The sequence below is a fragment of the Dendronephthya gigantea genome, unplaced genomic scaffold (assembly GCF_004324835.1).
Source record: "Dendronephthya gigantea isolate DGI-Jeju-01 unplaced genomic scaffold, DenGig_1.0 000140F, whole genome shotgun sequence".
Classification (NCBI taxonomy): Eukaryota; Metazoa; Cnidaria; class Anthozoa; order Malacalcyonacea; family Nephtheidae; genus Dendronephthya; species Dendronephthya gigantea.
This window is the reverse complement of record NW_021163150.1, coordinates 363,799-391,418: the sequence shown is the minus strand read 5'-3', so window position 1 is coordinate 391,418 and position 27,620 is coordinate 363,799. Positions and strand designations below refer to the sequence as shown.

The 27,620-nt window shown below is 35.5% G+C and overlaps 5 protein-coding genes across 5 annotated transcripts in view; 4 read left to right on the top strand and 1 right to left on the bottom strand.

Annotated features, from left to right (window-relative positions):
- Positions 1-27,620, top strand: part of LOC114536595 — a 107,333-nt gene that overhangs the window by 54,259 nt on the left and 25,454 nt on the right. The gene's annotated exons all lie outside the window — the stretch shown is intronic.
- LOC114536567 (opioid-binding protein/cell adhesion molecule homolog) lies at positions 1,300-6,912 on the top strand. The gene is made up of 7 exons (XM_028557912.1): positions 1,300-1,569; positions 2,976-3,050; positions 3,217-3,549; positions 3,920-4,195; positions 5,235-5,483; positions 6,166-6,252; positions 6,452-6,912. Exons 2-7 carry the CDS (start codon positions 2,990-2,992, stop codon positions 6,910-6,912), a joined length of 1,467 nt encoding a protein of 488 aa, XP_028413713.1. The 5' UTR covers positions 1,300-1,569; positions 2,976-2,989.
- Positions 11,849-13,824, top strand: LOC114536566. Its single transcript, XM_028557911.1, has 2 exons — positions 11,849-12,153; positions 12,484-13,824. Exons 1-2 carry the CDS (start codon positions 11,849-11,851, stop codon positions 13,280-13,282), a joined length of 1,104 nt encoding a protein of 367 aa, XP_028413712.1. The 3' UTR covers positions 13,283-13,824.
- LOC114536590 lies at positions 13,867-16,887 on the bottom strand. The gene is made up of 5 exons (XM_028557937.1): positions 15,565-16,887; positions 15,163-15,407; positions 14,774-14,907; positions 14,321-14,592; positions 13,867-14,247 (listed from the first exon to the last, which is right to left on the bottom strand). The coding sequence occupies exons 1-5, from the start codon at positions 16,793-16,795 to the stop codon at positions 13,988-13,990; spliced, it is 2,142 nt and encodes a 713-aa protein (XP_028413738.1). The 5' UTR covers positions 16,796-16,887; the 3' UTR covers positions 13,867-13,987.
- Positions 19,503-24,056, top strand: LOC114536565 (limbic system-associated membrane protein-like). Its single transcript, XM_028557910.1, has 5 exons — positions 19,503-19,518; positions 20,234-20,569; positions 20,958-21,233; positions 21,702-21,950; positions 24,040-24,056. Exons 1-5 carry the CDS (start codon positions 19,503-19,505, stop codon positions 24,054-24,056), a joined length of 894 nt encoding a protein of 297 aa, XP_028413711.1.

The window sequence follows — 27,620 nt, the reverse complement described above, 5'->3', positions numbered from 1 at the left end:
TTACATGCTAAGCTATATAAAATATTAATATTTTGTTGACCCTCCCTAGGCCTTATAATTGATAACGGCCTTACACCGGCGTGGCATACTTTCTGTTAAGGTAGTAATCTTAACCATTGTTTGACTATATCTTGGAAGTGTGGCACGTTGCATTAAATTATTGAAATATTGCTTGGAATAAGAGAATTATCCAAAATGCCTATGAAGCTCTCTCCTATGTTCGCTTCTTCTTTATGAATTTGTATCTAAACAGTTCTTTTTGACCGCTAGTGTACAATAAAAGATTATATTGATTGTTACGATTCCTGTTACATACGAGAGTAGCAAATTACTTCTAACAGCAAATTTTGGAAACTATGGACACCAAAGCAGCCAAAATGTACTATCGTTAATTGACTCTCGAGGATATTATAATAGGATAAAAGTTTCTTTGCGTATGGAAATTGGACTTATGCGGAAACTGGAAATCGCTTCGCGTTGCCGAAACGCTTCCGGGTCTGTGAGGTTTATAACCTGTTCTCTGACTATATTTACCTATCAAATGTTGGACGATTGACACAGTGTCATTGTGATTGTTATTCGAAAATTTAGCAAAGGTAAGGTCATGAGCTAAGTTTGAAAGCACGGTCGACTATAGGTAATGGTAATGATGTATATATATATATATATATATATATATATATATATATATATATATATATATATATATATATATATATATATATATATATATATATATATATATATATATATACATATCAGTAATGCGGTTTTCTAAAATTAAGGTTGTAAACAAATCTGAACTATACTAATACGAGTACTCGACCGAATAATTAAACCTGATACGGTTCCTCTATCTGCTTGTATAGTCCTGTACAAAAACGGTCATTAATATTTCCTGACATTTTTTATTATTCCTTCGCAGGTTTTGTGTTCATGATGACTTGGTTTGGTTTTCTGATTTTGTTTGAATTCATTTGTGTGTTGTCTCCATGTCAAGGTTTGATGTTTCCATGTCAACGTTTCATTGCCGTTCCAAATAACCAGATTTGTATATTTCATATGCTATTTTTGTCTCTAATGAATAATATTCTTGTAGGTTTGCATAGTAAATTAGCTTGTAGGTATATATTATTCGTATATATATATATATATATATATATATATATATATATATATATATATATATATATATATATATATATGTATATATATAAGCAATTTGTTATGAGTTCGCTCTGTGCCTTTGATAGGTTTCTGACTATTTCTGACCGTCATCTAGAGGCTTTTCACAACATGCTAAACCGCGGGTACAATTCTGAGCCTTCATCAACCCATCATAGCATGCGCGCTTCAAACCGCCTTTGAACGCTCGTGCCTTACAGAATCTATCAAGGAATTTCCGGAAAAATAACAAGGAATTCGGTACTGTCGTTATACCCTGTAAATACCCGGTTATACAGTATGAACTTATATCAACGATGCAGGAAGTGAATCAAGAATGAAACTAGCCAGAGCCAGTTGATCAGTTCTAGTCCAAGGAAATATAGCTATATGGTTGAATAAGCGGTATGTTATTATGAAACTTTGTATTTTAGGTCTTCGTTCACTTGAAATGCATATTTGGGATAAAATTAGGCTTATATATAAGAGCGTTCGTTGACATTGTCATCGCTAGTCTAACATTCAAGTCACTAGCTTTTGTCTGACTTTATTGACTACGTCTACGATCACCTATTTAGCTATTAAGAATATTGACTAAATATGTACAATATACGCCTGAATGATGTAAAGATGTATCGTTTGTATAAGGAGGAAAGCTATATATTATATGAACCAATAATTGCCTATATATCATTGCATCTATCAGGTTACCAATACTGATATACAATGTCATCTAATTTGGGCTAGAGACCTACTAGAAACATTAACAGGCTTTTCAGGTTAGGCCCTCATTTAAAGTTCAGATACCAGCTATATAGGCCACGAGCTTGTCTTTCATATGAGCTCGTTAAAGGCGAGATCTCGCTTCGTTCAGGCGGGATCTCGCTAGAGCCGGGCTGGCCCGGTTTCATATGAATGCAATTTTACAAACGTTTAAGAAATAGAAAACATTTTCTGTGTTTCTATACAGTTAAGAAACACGCGTGGGAGTTTGGGAGAACGAGAAAATAATCAGTAGGAAAATAAGCCCGTAGGGCGAGTTCACGTTATTTCGAGTTTTCCCTAACTTCCACAAGTGTTTCTATCACTGTATAAAAACACAGGGAAACGGAAAATTGGTTTCTATTTCTTTTATGATATAACTCGATAGAAAGATTTTGTACAAAAATTATAATTCGATTCAATTACAAATTCTCATTACATTACTTTGCTTGTCAAGTTTAGCGGGAAAATTCTCATGTTTCTATACAGGTGTAGAAACACGCTTCTCGACCAATCAGCACGCGCGTACTATAAATGTTATATTATAAAGTGAAATAATATGTGAAGCGAGATCCCGGCACTGCCGAGCTAGCCTGGGGCTGGCCCATCTCATCCATATTATGAACAGGCCGTAAAAGTGTCATGGCCTTTCCAAAGAAGACAAATATGCCGCAGTTTAGGGGGATACTTTTTTAATTTTAGACTAAGTTTATTCTATAAATGGTCTGCTGATTCTTAAAAGATGCTTAAAAATTGTTATAATTTTTTAAAGAAACTGAAGGTACAGTATTCAGTCAAAAAATAGCAGGTATTCGTCATGGTGAAAAAGCTTATTGTTTATGTTTATACATTATATATGTATAACACATGTTGATTGTTAGTTATAAGATCAAAGGAATATGTATTAGAAAACGAACCTATATATATATATATATATGCATATATGTAAAAGTATATAGGAATCGCAAAGGCGTGTAGGCCCTCATTTCATTTTTTGCACGGTAAAATATAATTTCTGATTAATCTTTATTTATATCACCCTTTTGCAGATTGAACAATTGTGATGTCTTGGTCTCATTTTCTATCTCTGTTTGGACTCATTTGCTTGTTTTTTACATGCAAAGGTTTGTACCCTTAGTTTAAAGTTTTCAGGTGAAAATAAAGGACCACAGTTTTTCATTTCCTGAAACGGCTATTTTGTTTAACTTATTATACTGCGACATGAAAACACTTTAATTTCTGCTATAAAACTGTTAAAATTGATGCTGGGAAAACTCTCGATGTTTTTAGGAGATGTATCTCCACCATCAAGTGGAAACAAGATGATTTTGTTACCTGGATCAACTGCAAAAATAGAGTGGACGTTTAATGATAAAATATCTGATGTGTTTTTTCGGTCTTGGGCATTTACGAGCACTTACCCTACCAACCGCACAACAACGCTTGCAACAATAAGTTTTAATGATAGCGTTGCAATAGTCACCAACGTTCCAACGTTCGCTGTACAAAAACCTTCAACATTGGTTTTAAAGAACGTTGGACGTCATCATGATGGAGTATACAAGTTTGCTGTTGTAGCAAAAGCGTCTAATACTGATTCTGCAGTTACCGTCATTATTGTTGGCAAGTCTTTTTGTTGTTTTATTTTTAATAGTTTTGTGGTTCGACCGCTTGTTGTCAATAATGCGAATACGGCAGTAAAATCGCAATTTTAAACCACTTATAGCTATAGTGCGGTATGTTTTAATTTTAAAAGTAATTTATTCCTAAGAATGAATTCAACTGAGAACAAATATACAATCTAAGAAAAATATTGTTTTCTTGAAAAAAGAATTTTTTTTCCTCAAAACAAGAAAGCGACTTTTTGTTGTGTATTTGTAAGATAGGACATGACGTCAAACCCATAGTCAGCACACTTCCCTCCAATCATTCTGGTTTTTACTTGTGTAGCTACCTCTGCATGTTCTAATAATAATATATCGTTATATTTCAGTTGCTCCAACTATCACATTCAGTTGTCCTAATCCCAGCACAGTAAACGAAGGTGATAATTTCACGTGTTTATGTAAAGCAGAGGGTGGCAGACCAACTCCTGATGTTACCTGGTATGATAAAAATGACGTCCAAGTTGGTGAGACAGAAAAAGGAGAACAATCATTGAATCTTACAAATGTAAATGAAACACACATTGGAAATTACACGTGCAAAGCACAAAGCCACGTCAATGTAACGAGAATGAAGTCAGTTGAAGTAAACGTCAGACTTAATTGTAAGTGGATACGGTATAATACGGCGTGAGTTAAAACATTAAATATATGTATATTTAATTTTGCGTTAAGGTTGTCACGTATGTTATAGATATGAATTTTTAGCATATTCTTGTCTTTCAAACAACTCGTTAAGAGTAAACATTTAGCAAAACAAATAGGTTTCATTGTAACTTTAGGTAGCGGAATACACAAACCTGGCAACAAAATGCCAGATCAAAAGTTAGGAAATAAATATTTAACAATTAATATCACGAGCTCGAACCGTATATATGAGCCGACGTTGTACGTCTATCAGCGAAATAAGAAATTTAACTATAGGTCGGCTGTTGAATTAATTTCAGACAATTTTTCGCTGAATGTTAACATGTTAAATTGAATTCAAAATCCCGTTTTCATGAACAAAAAGTCAGTCTTACCCCTAAATATTTTTATATTTTGTTAATATGTTTTAAATCTCTGGGATATCTAAACTTTTAAAAAGTGTTTTAAATTCTTTCCACTCCTATAAGCAAACTGTCGGGCATTTTGTTTTTGCTACTCACCATGTGTGAACTGATATCCAGCGAGTGTCTTGACTAATCAGATTGCAGAATAGCTCATGATCATATACATGCAGTGAGTAGTTATATTATAAGTACAATTACGCGAACAAAACATAGTGATCATGTGTGCACGCGGTCACAGGGTTGAAACTTCCAAAATGACCTTACTAGAACAGCTGCCATCTCGTAATATCAACAACGTGTTTTATTTATTGCCTTCTTTATTTCTTTAAAAACAATGCTTTATACATAACATGTATTTTTCATGCTATTTTATACTCTATCAAAAGTGAAAGTTAACAAAAATTTAATCAGTACGTGTGTTCTTTTTGTTTCTGGGTAAATAAATATAAGGCGTGGAAAAAATGAGGGTTCTAAGAGGTTCCACTACACCACGATGCAATTTACGGTCAAAATTACATATCAAGGGTTTCTGAACTGTGCAATTAGATAAAATTGTATGCATTCATAACAAACAGATTTTGTTTCTTTACAGATAAACCTAAGGATACAAACATAACGATCAAACCTGAAGTAGCTGAAGTTGGTTCATTAGTCGAGATCACGTGTAAATCTGGTGGTCTTCCTGAACCGAGTTATGCCATATTCCATAATGGTTCCAAGATAAACGACGGTGGGACGTTTATCATAAAAAACGTGGACTACCATCACAATGGAACATATGAGTGCGTAGCAACCAATAAACTTGGAAACGACTCAGACTCCGCCAATTTAACTGTTATAGGTAAGATTAAGTTTTTATCCCTTTTGACGCCTTTCTTCACTATTTCTGTCATCGTAAAAAAAAATTAGGTACGAGCGGAAGGAAATATGACATTTTAGGAACAACAATTTTCCCCAAAATATACTACAAGAATATAGTTTATTTTATATTCTCTTTTATATTCTCTTATACTTTGCAAAGAAAGAGAGAATAAGTTTGGGGTTTTTATCCCGATAAAGTAATGCAGTATATATGTCATTGTAATATCGGTCTATCGGTTTTTCATTAAGACCGAGGAAAAACCTAAATTAATAAAATCTCGAAAAATTGATCACGCTTAAGTTGTTAAATTGCGGCTGATAAGCGCCGGTATCGAATCGACCTTGGGCGCATTTTGGGTCTCCCTGAAGAAAAAAATGATCGCCCCCCTCCCCCCAAAAATTCTCTATGAGTTCCTAAATTACATTATATTACAGTACATTAAATCGACTGAAAGTGATGAGAGAAATTAAGGATCCCGTAATGATTTCTACTTTAAAAGTTAACTACAACAGTTAGCTAATTATAATATAGTTAAATTATTTTTATCAACAACGCTATGCATGGTTATATATAGGTCCTTGTATTGGATCTTTTTATAATGAGATTTTTTTGTAAATGTTTTAATTATTCCGCTTTCTTTCGTTTATTACGGAACTAACAGGACCGCCATCACCAACGATAATGACATCAGCAACCATAATAACATCAGAAATAACGCCATCTCGTCAAGTATCATCTTCAGTAACAGGTAATACTGTAACGCGGCTATGGATATTTCATGCATAAAGAGTTAAGAGCGAGATTAAAATGATTTCAAAAGGGAATTTATTTTCTATAGCTAAAACGAGACACCATCTTTTCTCAGTGTGCTTGATATCTCCGTCTACGACCGTATTAATTCTTTCATTTTTTATTCATCTATGGTGAAAAATGGTAACAACAAACAGAAGCAATAACGCCGTCAAAAAATCAAACAACAATATCGAGCACTGCCTGCACTACCACATGTATTCCTATACATACGACTACCTGTATCCCTACCTGTACCCATATGACCACCCCGACGCCTCTGAAAGGTGATAATTCAGGTCCAGAAGATTGTAGTGGTGGAACTGAATGGTATATCATCGTCGTGACTTTGGTGTCTGGAATCATCATTGGTATTATTCTTTCCTTCGTTGTCTTCCGTGTTCGTAAAAGTAGAAAACTAACAAACTCAGAACCTTCAAAATTTCCTGTTGATACAACTTATCAAGAACTGGATCTTACAAAGATGAATAAAGAAGACAATTATCAGTCATTGAGGGTGAATGCTGCAAGAAATGACGGTAAAAATGACGATGAGTCAAATTATGCCGAGTTGAACAAAACGAGAGAAGTGGAAAACAGCTATCAATCTTTAACTTGAACAGTTGAATATTACTGTCCAAGCTTTTTGGCCCGTAATCCTATGCAGTAAGAGGGAGCTGAAGCTTTTCCTGCCTGCAAATTTAGTGTAATCATTGCTCTCACCATTTATAATTATGTCGGGTTAAGAAGATAAAATAAGAACTAGTTTGAGTGAAATAGTGAAAATCTCCCGAAATCCGACCTGGTTTTGAATCGTGCCAAACTCATTTAGCAATCCTGTCAGGTCATGCAGAACTGTGTAAATGGTAATTGTAACCACTGTATATTACGTAAAATGCCCTACGCCATATTATTATAATTTATGTTAGCATATATTAGTGAAAGAATCACGTTAGGGGGGATTCCTCTTTCCTTTTTGTTTTGGGTTTGTCTTGAAATACAGCATTGGTAATTACTCCTCGTTTGAGTCCTTTCCTTAGGAATTTTAACAAGGAATTCTGGACTGTCGTAATGCTCTGTAAATACTCAATCGTGCTTTAATATATCAACCAGGAAGTGAACGAAGAAAAAACTAATCGGAGCCAAACTTGATCAATTCCAGTCCAAGATAATATGGTTTAATAAATGGTACGTTATTATAAAACTTTGTATTTCAGGACGGCATGATATTTGAAGTTCACTTGAAATGTGTTGGTTAAGATAAGCTATTTTAAAAGCGTTCGTTGATATTGTCATCGCTAGTCTAACATTCACGTCACTAGCTCTAGTCTTGTCTGACTTTATTGACGACGTCTACCATTTAACAAATATTAGACAACGAGTCCGAGTTGTCTATGAGCGAATAGTCAACGAAGGCGTAACCGGAGTTCACTATTCGCTCATAGACAACAAAGGCGAGTTGTCTAATTGTTTTAGTATACACCCTGTACCTAGATATGTTAATTTCGAGAAAATAATCGATACACCGCAATTACACCGAAAAATAATTTAATTAATTCAAGTTTATACGGTCGCGCGAGCGAATTTTTCCCAAACGTTTACCATCACGAATAGACAATGGTTGAGTAGCCAATCAGAATGTAGGATTTGTAATAGACAATAGTCGGGTGTATACTAATACCTAGTATTAAGAACTAAATATGTATAATATACGCCTGATGCACGTATAAAGATGTATCGATTATATAAGGAGGAAAGTGACTAAAATTAATTGGTATTATCGTCATTCTGACAATAAAATGTTCTTGTTTGGTTTCATCAAGGCTTATTTCAATACCTCAAAGTCGTCATACGCTTCGTTGAATCTTGGCTAAGCGGGACTTCCGCCCCACACGAGACCTCGCGTGGCTGTTAGCTCAGTAAGTTTCTCTCGTGTGTGGATAGTTTTCGTGAGGAATTCGCTTAGAGAGGCACGTTTTTCTCGTGTGCGGATGATTTTCGGGCTGAGCTAACTGCCTCGCGAGGTCGTTAGCTCAGCTGACAACTCTCGTGTGCGGCGAGCTTTAGTTACTGCGAGCCTGGTGCCTATTAAATATTAGTATTCCATGTGAATGTGGTGTATAGTTGAGGTATCACCTGATAATAAAACAACTTCAAACAGTTCAATGCCGCTAACCCCTTTGGATGTTTCGCTCGTCGAAACAAGAGACCTCGGACTCGGTGACTGCAAGATAATTTGAACACACTTCACATTTGAACAAAATTTTTCAGGTTTGGTGGGTCATCGTCAAGCAGGTCAAATTGGAAACTGGCTGGAGTGAAAAATGCCTAAAATTGATTTTGAACCGTTCTGGTTTCACTTAGGCCTAGTTCATACGTCGAACTTTGGTCCCGTCGAATGCATTCAAACAAAAGATGACATGGATATAATGAAGCTTAATGAGGTTTATCATTTCATTATCTATTGTTTGAATTGCATTCGACGCGACCAAAATGCGACGTATGAACTAGGCCTTAGCAATCCAACCAGCCTGACATGTTGTGTAAATTGGTAATACGCCCTATAAGGTGTATAAAAAACGCAACCTTAATAGTTTCCAGAGGCCTACGATATTTTGTTACTGAGAATATTTATGAATATTACATAAGTGTTGCAGTTTTTTTAAATGCACCCTGTAGAAACTATCAAGGAATTTCTAAACAATAATCAAGGAATTCTGGACTGTCGTTATGCTCAGTGAGTCATGGTTATATCAACCAGGAAGTAAATCAAGAATGAAACTAGCCAGAGCCAAACTTGATCAGTTCTAGTCAAGGAAATATGCTTGAATATAATACATGGTATGCTTATTATGAAATTTTGTAATTCAGACTGCATGCATGACATTTGAAGTTCACTTGAAATGTCATATATTGTCCTATATTGGATACAATAAACTTATGCGAGGGCGATCGTTAACATTGTCAATGATAATCTAACATTCACGTCGCTAGCGCTTGTCAAACTTTATTGGCCATGCACGTCTATAGCTATTAGGAATTTGCCTAAATATATATAATATACGCCTCAAGGACGAAAGATGTATCAAAAACAATTTACGATAGCAGTAAATATTTCTACTATTATGTTGTATATGAACAATTGCCTCATCCATCAGGTTACCAATACTAGCTAGACTGCGAGGTTGTCTTCAAACGAGCTATAGCATGACCTTAATCAGTTCTAGTTTAAAGTTATGATTGAATTATTATCAAAAATACCATGTCTCTGAAATATTAGCGGTCCAGGTCGGGTATAGCAACCTAAGGTATACCGCATACGGTAGATAGATAGATAGATACTCGAAGTCTAATTAGAATTGCATATGATTACATTTGCATGGGATTTCAATCATATTACACAACATATGCATTTCTAATTAAATTTCGAGTATCTATCTATCTATCTGCGGCCAACGTTTTTGCAAATGGGTGTATATATATATATATACTAGAAATACATTGCATGCAAAGTCCCCTCGCCTGAAGCAATAATCATATATATTTGAAATAATATTTCCATCACTGAAATGCTATAATGCTCGTTTCTGCTGAATGATCGAAGTCGTAAACAAAATCCTATATCTTGGTACAATTACAAAGTCGACTCTCGAGCTATCAAATTAGACTATAATCATATAATTTTAATAAATTGTGCTACGAATAGTTTTAAATACTACAATTTTGAGCGAAATTTCAATTACTTTTTAAACAGATTCACCTTTAAAATAAATACTTTCCAAATCAAAATCATTTCAACGAAATTGACGAATAAATTCAAAGAGGTGTCATACATTTGTTGATAAATCCACATATTAAACTTTATACAAAATACTTGCATGCTTTAAAATACAAAATCTACCCATTTACCTGTTCAACAGCACTCCAAAATTCAAAAATGCTCCAAAATCGTAGATTTTTTTACCCTTCATTTGAATGAAAGTTTTTTTATCCGAAGGCATCTTTTACATTATATTTTAATCAATTTTACGAGTCAATTTTTCGTATATTTTTAAGACCATTCTCGAAATAGGTGGTGTGCAACTATTCTCGTGACTCGTGAGACCTATAAGACAAAGAGATTTTCGCCATGTTGGATGACATTTGAATTGCAAAAAAGGAAAAAAGGTTTTAAATAATTCAACATGGCGACGTTGACGAAACATGCACATGCTGTCATGCACCACCCATTAGGGAGCTTTAGCAGTGACTACGACTACGACTACGAGATTCGTCATTCTCGCGCGTTGTTTGCTTACGCCATCAGTCAAAACTCGTAGTCGCCGGGCATTTGAGTACGAGTTTTTTGATAAACTTCGTACTCGAAAGCCCAACGACTACGAGTTTTGGCTGATGGCGTAAGCAAACAACGCGCGAGAATGACGAATCTCGTACTCGTAGTCGTACTCGTAGTCACTGCTAAAGCTCGCTATTATGAGAGAAGGGGGGGCAGTAGCAAGAGTAAAAATTCAATTCATGCTGGATCTTCCCAATTTAATTCATCCTGGATTTGCCCCCTCAGAAAAATTGCTAGAAAGTTTTCATCAAATAATATAAAAAGTTATGCCGAGTCATATATGAGAGAAAAAGTTCTCCTGTTTACCGGTATCTTGCTAAATGACATGCAGGCGAGTCCTCGCGACTGCAATAGTGTTTTACCGTATATGAACACAATTTTCCGGCTTAGCGAGGCAATTAATCTCGGTCTCAGTAAATTATAATATCTGATAAATCCTATCATTCATTTGCAGATTGAACCATTACGATGCATTGGTTTGGTTTTCTAACTCTGTTTGGACTCATTTCCGTATTTTTTACATGTCAAGGTTTGAACGCTTAGTTTTGAGGCCTGAGAACCATTAACCAATAAATTTAAAATACAAAATTGGTAACGCAAGCGTTTAAATTCGTCTGCTTTTCCGCGTTTAACCACAGGTAGCCCGCTATTGGATTTGCTTTTAGTTAAATATTAAACACATTCTATGCAAAACGACATGAAGTGTCATCTTCCTTCATTCACTGCCGACATATTATCGCAGGCGCCAATTCGTATGGCGCGCCAGACGGGACAAAAATACTTCCTTTAAAATACATGACTTGTTTTTGAAAATTACACCTATAAATGTGCGCATATAGAACTTTCCAAAGGATTTAAAACTTATCTTACAAAAACTACACCTTTTCAAAGAGAATAATATACTTTTTTTGGAACAATAGTTGTTATAGTTCTTCATAATCGATGTTCTGCCTTCATTGAAGGGCTCGTCACAATTTCAAGGAATGTCGCTTTCACTGAAGAAATAGTCAACGACTTTTGTTCACTAATCAATGAATTTCAGCGCATGAAGTGTATTTATGAAGAACGTTTTGATGGCTTTGGTAGAGACGATTTACAATATGTGTGCCCAATAGATAAGCGACAAAATTCTGGGAAAGGACGTCCAAAATTTTTAATACCCCGTGCCCAGCTTGTTGGTCTACGTTCACTGAACTTCACATGGAAAGCAATTTCAGATATGCTTGGTGTGTCTGTGAAAACGATTTTACGTCGAAGACATGAACTCTCTTTACCAGTTGGGGAGGACACTTATACTTGTATTACAGATGAAGAATTGGACGAGAAAATTTCATCTATTCTCACTTCATCACCAAACTCAGGAGAAAGAATGGTTATGGGCGCACTTACTGCAAAGAATCTTAAAGTTAAAAGGGAGAGAGTCCGTGCATCAATTTTCCGTGTCGATCCAGTGAATCGAATGCTTCGAAGACATACCTCAATCAAAAGAAGAGTTTATAATGTCCCCACTCCAAATGCACTATGGTATGTGGGTAAAGGTGTAAATGTAATATGGGAGAATGTTTAAGCACAATTTGCAATGCCAGTTGTTATTCCTGGAATTATTAGCATTGGGATTCCCAATGCTAAGAATTCAAGGAGAAATAATTTGGGAGTGTTGGAAATAGTTGTTTGTGTAACAATGGGTTTCTGTTTTTTACCCTCCAATTACTGGGAAGAATTTCATAATCAAAATACAAGTGAATATCATCTAATATACAATCAATGCAATTTGCTTTTGGTGACCAGATAAGGGATACACAATTACTAGTTATTTTACTTATTTACCAATATAAATGCAATGTTTACTCATAGGCATTTGGATGGGAATCATAAGCTCATACGATGGAGAATGGTGATTCATGGAGGTATAGATGGGTATTCCAGAGCAGTTGTGTTCCTCCAATGCTCTAATAACAATGAGGCTGTAACTGTCTTGGAACAGTTTTTGCATGGTACTAGAAAATTTCACTTTCCTCGTCGTATACGCACAGATCATGGAACAGAAAATGTGGAAGTTGCAAGATACATGTTGCAGAAGTACAACATACAATCCAATCCTGTTATTACAGGCAGATCGGTCCACAATCAGAGGATTGAACGGTTGTGGAAGGATGTCTTCACATATGTGCTGCAACATTACCATAATCTTTTCTATTTCCTTGAGGCAAATGGTGACCTTGATACAGACAATGAAATTCATATGTTTGCTTTACAATATGTCTTCATGCCAAGAGTGAACCGGGCACTTGAATGCTTTATAGCCCAATGGAATCATCATCCCATCAGAACCGAGGGAAATCAGAGTCCATTACAACTTTGGACAGCAGGTTTTTATGAATTTGCTGAGTCTGACTACAGAGCAGTTCGAGATGTTTTGGATTTTGAAACAGTCAACTTCAATGAGTATGGTGTGGATGATGATGGGCCTACCCCACAATTGCAAACAAATAATCATGTGGTTGTACCAAGATCTCTTGTTGAACTCTCTGAGGAAGAGGAAGTATTCCTCCATAGTCATGTAGACCCACTAAATGAGGATGGAAACTTTGGAATCACCCTGTATAAGAGATCTATAAACCTTGTAGAAGAGTTCCAACAAGAAATAGATTAGTGACAAGAATATTGCTTTATGAGAAATACATATTGGAAATAGGCAAACAGAAGCAAGCAAGCCATTTAGTTAAGCTGACACATGAAATGTATTTGGCTCTGTCTGAACTCTAAACACAACATGGTAATAGGAATACTCCTTGAATAGACAACAGTTGTCAATCTTAGAGAAAAGACCTTTTGTAAATATAAACAACTGAAACATAAAATGTGCAGTAAAGACATGCACAAATGAACACCAACAATAACATTAATAAACAATAGTTGCCATTTGTTTAGTAACTTAATAACTTAGTATGAAATTTAAAACTGAATGAGGGTGACATCTATACTCATACTACCATGCTACTACCATGGGTAGGTGCAGTACAAGTATGGATGTCACCCCTAATAAAAGCATAACATTTGGCAATGCTTGCAATATTTAGGCAGTATTGACTTAAGAATCATAAGCATGTGCAGTCAGTGCAGGTATACAAAATGCCTTGGGAAAATTAGTTCAGTAAATCAGCAACTTTAATATATTTTTCCAGCAACTCATTAGCTATAACAAAGATGCATAAATAAAAAAATTCCTTTGCATGACATTTAGAACAATGCTATTTTGCCAGCTCCCCAAAAATTTGCCAAATGTCATGCTTTTATTATTCTTGTTACAATTTTCAAGCCAGCTGTTAATAAAGTTAGATTGCAATTCAGCAGGAATCTAAAGATTTCCAAAGCCACAACAGTCGCACAGGGCAGAGATAAGAAGGTCACCAAGTTCTTGAGATGAGCATGAATGAATTGGTAGTATTATCACCAAAGCACAAGTAGATGCTGTTGGTCTACACTTGCAACCACTGGGGCAATCATGCCTGAAATGGACATTAAGAGAGCAAGGAAAACCAATGGGTGGAATAGATTCACAACCAGTAATAAATTTCAACACATCCTTCAGTTTCAAGTCTGGAGCCTCACATATACCTACAGTAAAGAAAATTAGAAATAGTCTTTTGGGAATTGTTGTATTGTAGTTAGTTAAAATGTCAAATGATACCTTCATAGTACAAAGTCTGGATGAAATCTGTAAAGTATTTGAATATGTCCTGTTCTTTTGATTTCAAAAGCTGTTGTTCACTAAAATGTACAACTAATCGCTGGATGAGGTCATCAGCTGTGATATCAAAGCTGCTATTTGCTGTAAATATTGGTTTGAATAATTCTGGGTATTTTCGAATTTCATGTAACAGCCCATACTGTTCCAAACCTTCTCCTAATTGGTTAAGCATTGGTATCTTTGGGACCACAGCCTCATTCACACAAATGCATCTAATAATTGATGAATTTTAGCATTTAATCACAATATTTATTATTGAAACGAAAATAATGGATGGGTTTTGATCCCAATAAGTTATCCATAAATTCATATGAATGTGTCTAAACACTGGAGTATGAAGGGAAAGAAAAAGGCTTGATCATAATAATTGCAAACATAGCAAATTTTGACTACCTTATTAGATTTTCCTTGTTCTTAACACTTTCTCTGGTTGGAATTCTTCTATAACCTATTCCATCTAACTCAGCCATCACTTCATCTCCGAGCAGAATTTCTTGCAGCTCACTATCAGATGTGGCAATTGCAATCTTAAAAAATGTGTGATATTACTGATATTAATAATTGATTATATATCAACCCACTATCTCAATTTCTTTATGTACTTAACATGTAAACTAGGTAAAAAAACTATTAAAATCAAAATGCTGATTAACATGAGTAAAAAAAAGCAAAAATATATTTAATAAAGCAACACATTTTAGTTCCTACAATAGGTTGAAAAAAAATTACAAATATAGGCTGACATTCTCATAGAAATAGTTTTGATATATACCCATTCTAACCTTTTCTACTGCAACTTTAAGAGAATCTCTTTTTACATCATTGACTTGAATGGTCACTGCATCAAGGCCACCTGAAATAAACTGATACACCCAATTGGCTAAAAAGTTAGGAGCTGGACCACCTTGCAGAACACTTGAGGCCATCAGTAGACCTGCAACTTTGAAGTGTCCCTCAGTTAGAGCCATTGTGCTTTTAACTGGAATTCCATCACTGAACAAGCGAATTTCCATTTGTTTCATGGTTTCTATAAATTTTAAAATCTACAGAATTAGACTTTAAGAAAAACAGAAGTCCTAGATAGAAACATGAGAATATGAGATATGGTGTAAGTCACTGTACCTCATAAACATATAATAATGACGATATACAATGAATTCAGTAAATGTTTTGAATATAATTACCGCAAAAAAATTCTCGTTTCGGTCCTCCACCATCCACAGCCTTCTCCCCAATGAAGTTGACCTTGAGAGAATTTTGAGGATTAAACCACTTGTTGTGATTGTTAGCATCTACATAATCTTCCCATAGCAGTTTGCGACGAACATATATGGTACTTCTTGCTTCATGAATATTCTTCTGGAGAGCTTCTAAACACTCCTGAAGATTAATTTGATCATTCTTTGGCACTTCTTCAGCAACACAACTTGTTTCTGCATCCACATCAATAATGTCATCACATGGAAATTCCATTAGTAAATCTCCATATGTTTGCCTGCTGGAGGAAAAGCCATCTGCTAATTCTGCACAAGTGTCAGCATGTTCTGCAATCTCAGTTAAAGGGAAACTTCTGTAGCATGTGGGGCACTTGCTTTTTTTTGCGGTGACACCAGAGGTACTTGCTTCACCTTGGTCACTATCATGAACTTTAGCCTTAGTGTTATCTTTCTTACTCTGTTGGAATGCATGCACAAGCAGAACTTCGTCATCACTACTTTCCAATGGCAAATCCTCCACTTGGTCTGCAATACTTGAGTCATCATCGCTCCACGGATTGCTCAAGTCCTCTTGAAAAATTGCTGACACAGCACGAACATATATTGGTCCCTGCTTGTTTAAGTATTTTAAGACTTTTCCGGTGTATGTTTCACACGAGGGATCAACTATTTTGTTTCCAACTGCTCTAACAAATTTGAATTTTGGATCTGGCAAACCTTTCAACTTTTCACCAAATGCAGTGATCATTTTATTTCTGATTTCCTTTTCAGAGTGGCTATCGCAGATTTCAAAAGCAGAAATACAACATCCTTGCGTATACAATTTCTCCCGCTTCAACCCACGTGGCACATCAACGATTTTCGGCGATGGCAAAAGAATCACATCGCGCAAAACAGGTTTTTCTTTGTTGGAATTCCCTTTATCAGCAGAATTATCGATCTGCTTTCTCTTTTTACCCAGGTTCTTCTTTCCTTTCTTCGGTCGATAGTTGGTCGATGGCTCGAAGTTTCTAACACTAGGTACATAGCTCCGGTCAGAATCAGTGCTTGGATAGAGGCGCCTCATTGTATTTTCTATGGTCTGTCCATTACCTCTTAACTCTTGATTGTTATTGTTGTTATTTTGATTTCGGAGTTGACTTCCCTCTCTTAGATTATCAACAGCATTAATTAATCGGTTCATTAGTTCCTCGGCCATGTTTTTTATTTAAAGTTTAAAACTATAAGAATGTAAAACTTCGAAAACGTTTTATGTAAATGAAGAAATACATGAAGGTAAGTAATTTACAAATTTTTCCACATGCGCCCACGACACAGTGGCAGTGGCCCACGATCAAAGCGTGAGCCTTTTCTGAGCCCGCGATCAAATTAAAAAAGAAGTGTTATTAAAAGGAACAAGTCTTTTGCGTGTTGGATAGTTTTAAAATATAACAACTATTGTTCCAAAAAAAGTATATTATTCTCTTTGAAAAGGTGTAGTTTTTGTAAGATAAGTTTTAAATCCTTTGGAAAGTTCTATATGCGCACATTTATAGGTGTAATTTTCAAAAACAAGTCATGTATTTTAAAGGAAGTATTTTTGTCCCGTCTGGCGCGCCATAAATTCGTGCGGTGCAGTGTAACCTTTATGTATATATTCATAGGAAGCCCAGACAAATGAGTTGAAGTTAATAAAAGTCCGTAAAACACTTGAGATATGTGTTAAAATTAATTAAAGTATGTTATATGCTACAAAACTACTGTTAGAACCATGTATGTAGCGTGCTCCAGTGGCGCTGCCATTTGACTATGCAACTAGTGACGTAACTTACTATATTATTAGGAAGGATGGAAACTCTCGCCTCAATTTTCAACATGTTCACAAATTAAAACACAAATTATTATTGTAAAACGGCACGTCGACTGCTAAATGCCTACCCTAGGTTTAAGTTGAATAATCAAACTATACTTTCATCACAAAAATAATACTGAATTCAAAAGAAAGCGCTGGAAAAACGTACACAAACTTTGTAAATTTGCCGAAATTTACGTGAATTCATGCGGGATGTAAGTACCTACCCAAAATGGCGGCGGCAAAAGAATCTGATTGGTCGATCATTCTTTGTTTACCTTTCTCGACCAATCAGATTGGTTTATCATACTTTGTTTACCTTTCTCGACCAATCAGATTCTTCTGCCGCCACCATTTTGGGTAGGTACTTACATCCCGCATGAATTCACGAAAATTTCGGCAAATTTACAAAGTTTGTGCACGTTTTTCCAGCGCTTTCTTTTGAATTCAGCATTATTTTTGTGATGAAAGTATAGTTTGATTATTCAACTTAAACCTAGGGTAGGCATTTAGCAGTCGACGTGCCGTTTTACTATAGTGATTTGTGTTTTAATTTGTGAACATGTTGAAAATTGAGGCGAGAGTTTCCATCCTTCCTAATAATATAGTAAGTTACGTCACTACTCACTAGTTGCATAGTCAAATGGCAGCGCCTCTGGAGCACGCTACATACATGGTTCTAACAGTAGTTTTGTAGCATATTACATACTTTAATTAATTTTAACACATATCTCAAGTGTTTTACGGATTTTTATTAACTTCAACTCATTTGTCTGGGCTTCCTATGATATATTAATATAAGGTTGGCAACTCTTTGTCGTATTTTCACATTTACGAATTACATACCCAAATTACACATGAAAATACTCGTACTTAAACACAAAAATATACACAAAAAACTAAATCTATGTGGGAACTGACTCTCCTAAAACATTTCCGAAACATTTGTTTGTCTTTAAAGCCATTGCAAATATGTGAAATTTACGAAAATACAAACACTTTTTGGTTGAATTTTTTGAAAAGCCGTCGGGATCCCATCACCCTGCCCTACGTCACAGCAAACACGCAATATGATTGGCTGGTTGAGTCCCGTTAACGTAAACAAATTTCAAAATTCAAAGCTAAGCCAATCATATTGCGTGTTTGCTGTGACGTAGGGCAGGGTGATGGGATCGCGACGGCTTTTCAAAAAATTCAACCAAAAAGTGTTTGTTTTTTCCTAAATTTCACATATTTGCAATGGCTTTAAAGACAAAGAAATGTTTCGGAAATGTTTTAGGAGAGTCAGTTCCCACATAGATTTAGTTTTTTGTGTATATTTTTGTGTTTAAGTACGAGTATTTTCATGTGTAATTTGGGTATGTAATTCGTAAATGTGAAAATACGACAAAGAGTTGCCAACCTTATATTAATATATACATAAAGGTTACACTGCACCGCACGAATTGGCGCCTGCGATAATATGTCGGCAGTGAATGAAGGAAGATGACACTTCATGTCGTTTGCATAGAATGTGTTTAATATTTAACTAAAAGCAAATCCAATAGCGGGCTACCTGTGATTAATATATACATAAAGGTTACACTGCACCGCACGAATTGGCGCCTGCGATAATATGTCGGCAGTGAATGAATGAAGATGACACTTCATGTCGTTTTGCATAGAATGTGTTTAATATTTAACTAAAAGCAAATCCAATAGCGGGCTACCTGTGGTTTAACATGATTAGATGCCTTAAATCCACTATAATACGTCAGCAACATTAACGCCTGAATTCTGATTACCAATTTTGTAATTGGTAACGCAAGCGTTTAAATTCGTCTGCTTTTCCGCGTTTAACATGATTAGATGCCTTAAATCCACTATAATACGTCAGCAACATTAACGCCTGAATTCTAATTACCAATTTTGTAATTGGTTACGCAAGCGTTTAAATTCGACTGCTTTTCCGCGTTTAACATGATTAGATGCCTTAAATCCACTATAATACGTCAGCAACATTAACGCCTGAATTCTAAAAGCTCAAACTCATTACTCATTGAGTGGAAGATCTCAAATTAGTCGTGACCGTTCCATGACGGTATTTACAGGTGAATAAGAGCTTGGTCAAAAGACTCAAAAACCTGTTAAAAAATTAAAATTGACAAAACACTTTCTCTCGACGTTTTTCTCTCGACGAATTTTATTTTCAATGGGCGTGACTAGTATATTAGTGAATAAACTAGCCAAATATTATCTTTTCTTATGAAACAAAGAAATCAAAGGCTTGTCGACAACAATATTTGGCTAATTAATTAACTAACTTACCAACCCAACTTCTATGCAATGATACATGCGGCTAATGATAGAGTTGATACTTTGTGTAGCCCTTGAGCATTTTTCCAATCATTTTTGAGAATTCAAACAGAATTCCCAAATGTAAATTTCCTTCACTGATTTTTAATGCTCAGATTTTAGATGCTCAGATCAGGAAAATAGCCCTGACAAATTTCGTCAGAAACCGTGAGTCCCCCGTATCATCAATGGCGTAAGTAGCCGCTGATTTTTGCAGCGTCTCAAAGGGGGTAATGTGGCAATGTGCCCAAAAATGATGAAGGTACAAGAGAACAGAAGGCCGGGAAACAGTGCGCGTGATAAAAATTTTTTCTATGATTTTAAATCTCTATTTCTATGATTAGATTAAATATTAGATATGATTAAATTTCTGTAATTTTTGCTCTTTTGACCTTCACGGATATTGTGACGAGTTGAATTCCTACAAAACCCTCAAAAATCAGTTTACAAAAATTAACCTAATTTTTTTAGGAGACGTATCTCCACCATCAAGTGGAAACAAGATGATTTTGTTACCGGGATCAACAGCAAAAATAGAGTGGACGTTTAATGATAAAATATCTGATGTGTTTTTTCGGTCTTGGTCATTTACAAGTAATTATCCCCCTAACAACAATCCAAAAACACTTGCAACAATAAATGGTAATGATAGCGTTAAAATAGTCACCAACGTTCCTATGTTCGCTGCACAAAAGCCTGCAACATTGGTTTTAAAGAACGTTGGACGTCATCATGATGGAGTATACAAGTTTGCTGTTGTAGCAAAATCGTCTAATACTGCTTCGAAAGTTACCGTCATTATTGTTGGTAAGTTTCTTTTATAGTTGTTTTTCTTCAGTAAATAGTTTTCGTAAGTTTATGCGCTTGTTGTCAAGCGTCTATGTACTGCAGTATGTTTTTATTTGAAAATTGTAGAAATTATTTTATTAATCTGTACGACAGATGAGGGCAACCTCGTCTTCCGAGAAATTTAACTATAGGGGACTGGTCACGTGCGTCATATCAATGCACCTGTAATTCTTTAAAACTCTGAAAATGAATTATTTCCGATGATAATAATAGTACTTTTTTCTCATGAATGAATTCAATTGAGAACAAGTCAAACGCATTTAGATTGTCAGCAGACTTTTGGCTTTTGTCAGCAGGTTTTTACTGTAATTTCCTCTGCTCTAATAATGGTATTATTTTATTTTAGTTGCTTCAAATATAACACTCAGTTGTTCCAATCCCAGCACAGTGAACGAAGGTGATAATTTCACGTGTTTATGTAAAGCAGAAGGCGGCAAACCAACATCTAATGTTAGTTGGTATGATAAAAATGACGTCAAGATTGGTGAGATAGAAAAAGGAGAACAATTATTGAATCTTACAAATGTTAATAAAACACACATTGGAAATTACACGTGCAAAGCTCAAAGTCACATCAATGTGACAAAAGTGAAGTCAATTCAAGTAAACGTCAGACTTAATTGTAAGCGCATGCGGTGTGATTATATCTTATCTCTGCAAGGACGTGGTTTGGAGCTAAAATAAGGCTGCATGTAGCTATACATTTTATACGTAAAGGTTTTTACGTATGTCCTAAATATGATTTTTAGTGTGTTCTTGTTTTTAGTGTATTTTAAACAACTCGTCAAAATTAAATACATTTAGCAAAACAAATAGAAATTCATGTAGTTTTAGGTAGCAGAATACACAAATCACAAAATCCCAGATCAATAAGTAGGAACACTATTCTGAGTAAATAGATAACGCGTGGAAAAAAATGATGGTTCTAAATGGTTCTATTACACTACGATAGAATTTAAGGTCAAGAGACCGAATTACATCCAGAAAGTCTAAGTTTTGGTGAATACAGTTCAAATATTTCTGAACCATGCTATATAGGCACACATAAAATTGTATGCATTCATAACAAAGAGATTTTATTTCCCAACAGATAAACCTAAAGATACAAACATAACGATCAAACCTGAAGTAGCTGAAGTTGGTTCATTAGTCGAGATCACGTGTGAATCAAATGGTTTACCTGAGCCCAGTTATGCCATATTCCATAATGGTTCCAAGATCAATGACGGTGGGACGTTTATCATAAAAAACGTGGACTACCATCACAATGGAACATATAAATGCGTCGCAAACAACAAACTTGGAAATGATTCAGACTCTGCCAATTTAACTGTTATAGGTAAGATTAAATTTTTAACCCTTCAAACGCAATTCTTCACTATTTCTGTCATCGGGAGAAAAGTACGAGTGCAATGAAATTTGACAACAACGGGCCCTCCCTCTAAAAGGGGCCATTTGCCCCCAAATACTACAAGAATATAATATAGTCCTCTTTCCAAAAGAAAAGAGCGCTATATATAGGATTAAGATTAAAGAGGACTATATATATGTGAGGTCCTAAATATATTAAATCGCTTGAAAGTAATGAGAGGAATTATGAAAAGTTAACTACAACCACAGGCAGCCCGGTCACTGCTGTTACGTCATGCTATTATATATGTATATAATTACAATAAGGCTGGCAACTCTCTCGCAAAAAATATAATACATACATTAATACCATCGCTTAAACAAAAATACTACGCTAGTTTCTTAAAGAAAAACTACATACAAAATACCTTGGATATATTGACTATATTTATCTGTCGCTTTTAGACTTGAAAAAAACTCTAAAATGCTCAAATTTCGGCGAATTAAAAGTGTATTTTCGTTGAAATTTTGCGAAACAGAGGCGGGATGCAATTTACTCGACAAACGTCATCATCGGAGAATTCGTCGCCAAACTTCTGATTGGCTGTGGCAAGTTCGGAAAATTACGAAGGTCAACTCGATGAAGAAAAAAGATCTTCGTTTTTTTCCAAACTTGCCACAGCCACAGAGCATACAGAGGTTTGACTTGGCATTAATTATGCGTTCCTAGCGGCCATGTTGTTAGCCAGTGCGCTAAAGAGAGACCCTATCCCCCCCGAACATTATAAATATCCATATATTCCACATTTTCACTTTATTTAAACAATCGCTCCTACTTCTATACTCTTCTAAAGGATAAGAACTAACAAAATCTGGTTTTGAGAAAAAAATTGAGCAACGTTTGTCAAAATACGATTTCTCCAGATAGTTCTGTCTCGGCTGTTTATATTCAAGCCGCCGCCATATGCATGATTTCCCGGGGGGAGAAGGTCTCTCTTGAGCGCACTGGCTAAGCCAAGGGGTACGCAAAATTAACGGCAGTCAAACCTCTGTATGCTCTGTGCCACAGCCAATCAGAAATTTGCCGACGAATTCTCCGATGATGACGTTTGTCGAGTAAATTGCATCCCGCCTCTGCCTCGCAAAATTTCAACGAAAATACACTTTTAATTCGCAAAATTTGAGCATTTTAGAGTTTTTTTCAAGTCTAAAAACGACAGATAAATATAGTCAATATATCCAAGGTGTTTTGTATCTGTTTTTTTTTAAGAAACTAGCGTAGTATTTTTGTTTTAAGCGATGGTATTAATGTATGTATTATATTTTTTGCGAGAGAGTTGCCAGCCTTATTGTAATTTTATAGCTACATATATAATAGCATGACGTAACAGCAGTGACCGGGCTGCCTGTGCTACAACAGCTAATTATAATTTATAGTTCAATTACAGTTGCTTTCACAAAACTTTGGCCGCTCCAGTTGCGAACTATGTTTTGAAACGGCTATCTTTAAAACAGGGAATGGGGGAATGGAACGGGGAATGGAACGGGGAATGGAAGGGAATGGAAGGGAATGGAATGGCTTCGGGGAATGAGCCGGGGAATGAGCCGGGGAATGGAATGAGCCGGGGAATGAGCCGGGGAATGGAATGAGCCGGGGAATGAGCCGGGGAATGGCCGGGGAATGGAATGGCTTCGGGGAATGTGCAGCTTGTGCGTCAGTGCGAGTTTGTTTGGCCCATTTGGCGTGATTAAAACCTGTAAACGCTTCCATGTCACGAATCATGAGACAGCTACTCACAGTTTGAATTCCTTGAGGTAAAAGACAAAGCGATTACAAGCTCATAGTATAAATGCGATGTTTGCATTGTCATTGTGATGTACATTGATGTACATTATATAGATAGAATTTGGGTAGGTGGTTCAATGTAAATCCTCCAAAATCTGAAGGCAATTAGTATAATACTGTAATAGTATTTTTTGCAGAAATCTTTTTAGTTCTTAATATAAAGGTCAATGTGTGTGATTAAAAGGTGAATAAAGATACTGACATAGTGTCACTTGTTTGTTGTTTTTTTCAGGCTATGTGAACCTCTGAACAGTTTTGTTTAAGCAGGAATAATGGTTGTGGTGGAAATGTGGTGAATGCATTCTTGACAAGTTATGGGTTTGCTTCCAAGAATACACTGAAACTTGGAGCAACAATGACTTTGAATATAATTATGTAATTAATATATTAATTAATCTTAATTTATATGACTTTTTACCTCACATAATTCAAATAATGTTCAGATAAAGAGGTAAATATTTCACTGTTAATGGTGTAATAAATATTTTATATGTTGATTATATTCATAATAATTATTTGTCCTGCTCCATACTTTGGCAATTCTGTTTAAGAAATCCCACCATAGTAGATCTTTTTTGAAATAGTTACAGTCAAGTTGTTGTCTAGTTTTAGTACAAAATAATACAAGTGCTACAATTAAACAAGGGAAAATAATAAAAATTAATTACATAAGCAAGCACATTTTCTATTTTAAAAAGGTCTATGCACCTGCAGGAATTTCAGTGGGATGTCACTGGGAGTATTGGACAATATTAAAGAACCCACAGTAATAACAATTGTCTTTAATTAATGCACAAAATTGTTAGTACATGTCATCTCAATTCATAGACCTTTTTAAAATAGAAAATGTGCTTGCTTATGTAATTAATTTTTATTATTTTCCCTTGTTTAATTGTAGCACTTGTATTATTTTGTACTAAAACTAGACAACAACTTGACTGTAACTATTTCAAAAAAGATCTACTATGGTGGGATTTCTTAAACAGAAATGCCAAAGTATGGAGCAGGACAAATAATTTATTATGAATATAATCAACATATAAAATATTTATTACACCATTAACAGTGAAATATTTACCTCTTTATCTGAACATTATTTGAATTATGTGAGGTAAAAAGTCATATAAATTAAGATTAATAAATAATATATTAATTACATAATTATATTCAAAGTCATTGTTGCTCCAAGTTTCAGTGTATTCTTGGAAGCAAACCCATCAACTTGTCAAGAATGCATTCACCACATTTCCACCACAACCATTATTCCTGCTTAAACAAAACTGTTCAGAGGTTCACATAGCCTGAAAAAAAAAAAAACAAGTGACACTGTGTCAGTATCTTTATTCACCTTTTAATCACACACATTGACCTTTACCCAAATTCTATCTATATAATGTACATCAATGTACATCACAATGACAATGCAAACATCGCATTTATACTATGAGCTTGTAATCGCTTTGTCTTTTACCTCAAGGAATTCAAACTGTGAGTAGCTGTCTCATGATTCGTGACATGGAAGCGTTTACAGGTTTTAATCACGCCAAATGGGCCAAACATTCAACACAACTCGCACTGACGCACAAGCTGCACATTCCCCGAAGCCATTCCATTCCCCGGCCATTCCCCGGCTCATTCCCCGGCTCATTCCATTCCCCGGCTCATTCCCCGGCTCATTCCATTCCCCGGCTCATTCCCCGGCTCATTCCCCGAAGCCATTCCATTCCCTTCCATTCCCCGTTCCATTCCCCCATTCCCCGTTCCCTGTTTTAAAGATAGCCTTTTGAAACTGTCAAGTGGGCGGGGAAGTTGTCAATTCCGTTTTGTAATTCGCAACGAATTTCCGAAGTTCAAATCGAACTTCGGAATTTCAAATCGAACTTTGCGGGCAATTTGACTAAATCGCTATAAAATGGCCACTATAAAACACCAGGGCAAAGCAATTTCAATGCAGTAAAGAAATATATGGTAATTGCTTTGCCCTGGTATTTTATAGTGGCCATTTTATAGAGACTGAGCCAAATTGCCCGCAAAGTTTGATTTGAAATTTCGAAGTTCGATTTGAATTTCAGAAATTCGTTGCGAATTACAAAACGGAATTGACAACTTCCCCGCCCACTTGACAATTTCAAAACATAGTTCGCAACTGGAGCGGCCAAAGTTTTGTGAAATCAACTGTAAAAATCTTAAAGATGATGTAAAGTCCGTTCTGAGCATATATTCTGCGCATAACAATGTTTGTTTACGTTGGTTATATAATCTTTACATGACGTATGCGTAGTTATAATTTTGTTATTTTCTTCTCGCTCGACGGGCTGTGATCTGTGATGAATATGCAGTATGCTTATTTTTTATTATATTTTGAAGAAAATATTGTTATATTTTGAAGAAAATATAAAGCGAAGCTTGTAAATAAACCGGCCGTTATTTAAAACGTTATATATTTGTAATTGTAGGACAAGCGAGAAGGTGGCGTCTGTAGCGACAACAAATAGCCTCGCCATTTCGGGCCTTATTCAACAAATAAATTCTTGGAGCATTCCTTTCAGCATAATATTGCTTTTTCTAGCAGCTTTATGATAAGATAAGTTATCGTCGTGACTCGCAATTCGAGCCTCTTCGGCTTGCGACATAAAATAAAATAATTTTGCTCCCGAACTGCCGTTTGTAATACAACGCGCTAATATCGCATATCATTAACATTCCAAAAGTTGCTCCCCCACTGATGGAATGTGTTGATGCGCGGAATTTATGCGCAGAACGGACTTTACCTCATCTTTAATGAAAACGCTATTGCATGGTTATAAGCTTATAGCCTCTTTTCTTCGATGTAATGATGAGATTTCTTTTAGGAATGTTTTAATTCTTTCTTTCTTTTATTGCGGAACTAACAGGACCACTATCATCAACAATAATGCCATCATCAACCATAATAAAACCAGAAATAACGCCATCACGTCCAGTATCGTCTTCAGTAACAGGTACTAGAAATACATGCATGCAGCAACCCCTCGCATTTCAAACGAAGCAAAATATTTTCCTGAGCTAGCCAGACCTAACCTTCAATATTATGAAATGTCCTAAATGTAAAGCCGATAGCTGATGTTTCAATTTTTTCGGAAACAAACACAGTCGTAAAGGTGAAGTGAAATCACCCGTTTTCCTGCTGCTTTCCGTTGCATTAAGTTATAGACTTTCACAGTGTAAGTGAGAGTTAATACTTCACTATAGCTAAACCTTCAAAACATCAAAACAGCCCAAATAATATAAATAACCAAGCAGTGAACGTCGAATGTTGTTTTTCGATTATTAAATTCGTGGAGTGATTGCAGTCGACTATATATAAACCTTTAATAGTTGTTATATTAAAACTCCGAATTACACTTTTAAGGACTCTTTTGGAAGTTAAAACGATGATGTAAAGCCTTAAATAGTCGGTTACGTCTTCGCAAAACCGAGCAAAACGACATACTGTACCAAGGTCATAAAAATATTCGTACAGCAAACACGAAATAAACCTCGAAATAAACAAAATAGACTCCTACCATTTCAAGGATTATAATCGAGTTGTTCCTTTTCACCGCTAATTCCTCCAGTTCTGATAATATTTTAAACTCTTCCCAGTGTTTTATCTGTTTTTTGATTCCACATTTCATATTTTGTTTTCGAAACATTGTTTTAAAAAATAGTTTGCAAAATGACAGTTAAATTGCTGACGTTTTTCACTGAAACACAAACGTTTCGTCTTAGCCAATCAGGAAGTTACTGATTACCAGTCTACACTCGTTCGCATTTCGCGCATGCGCACAAGTA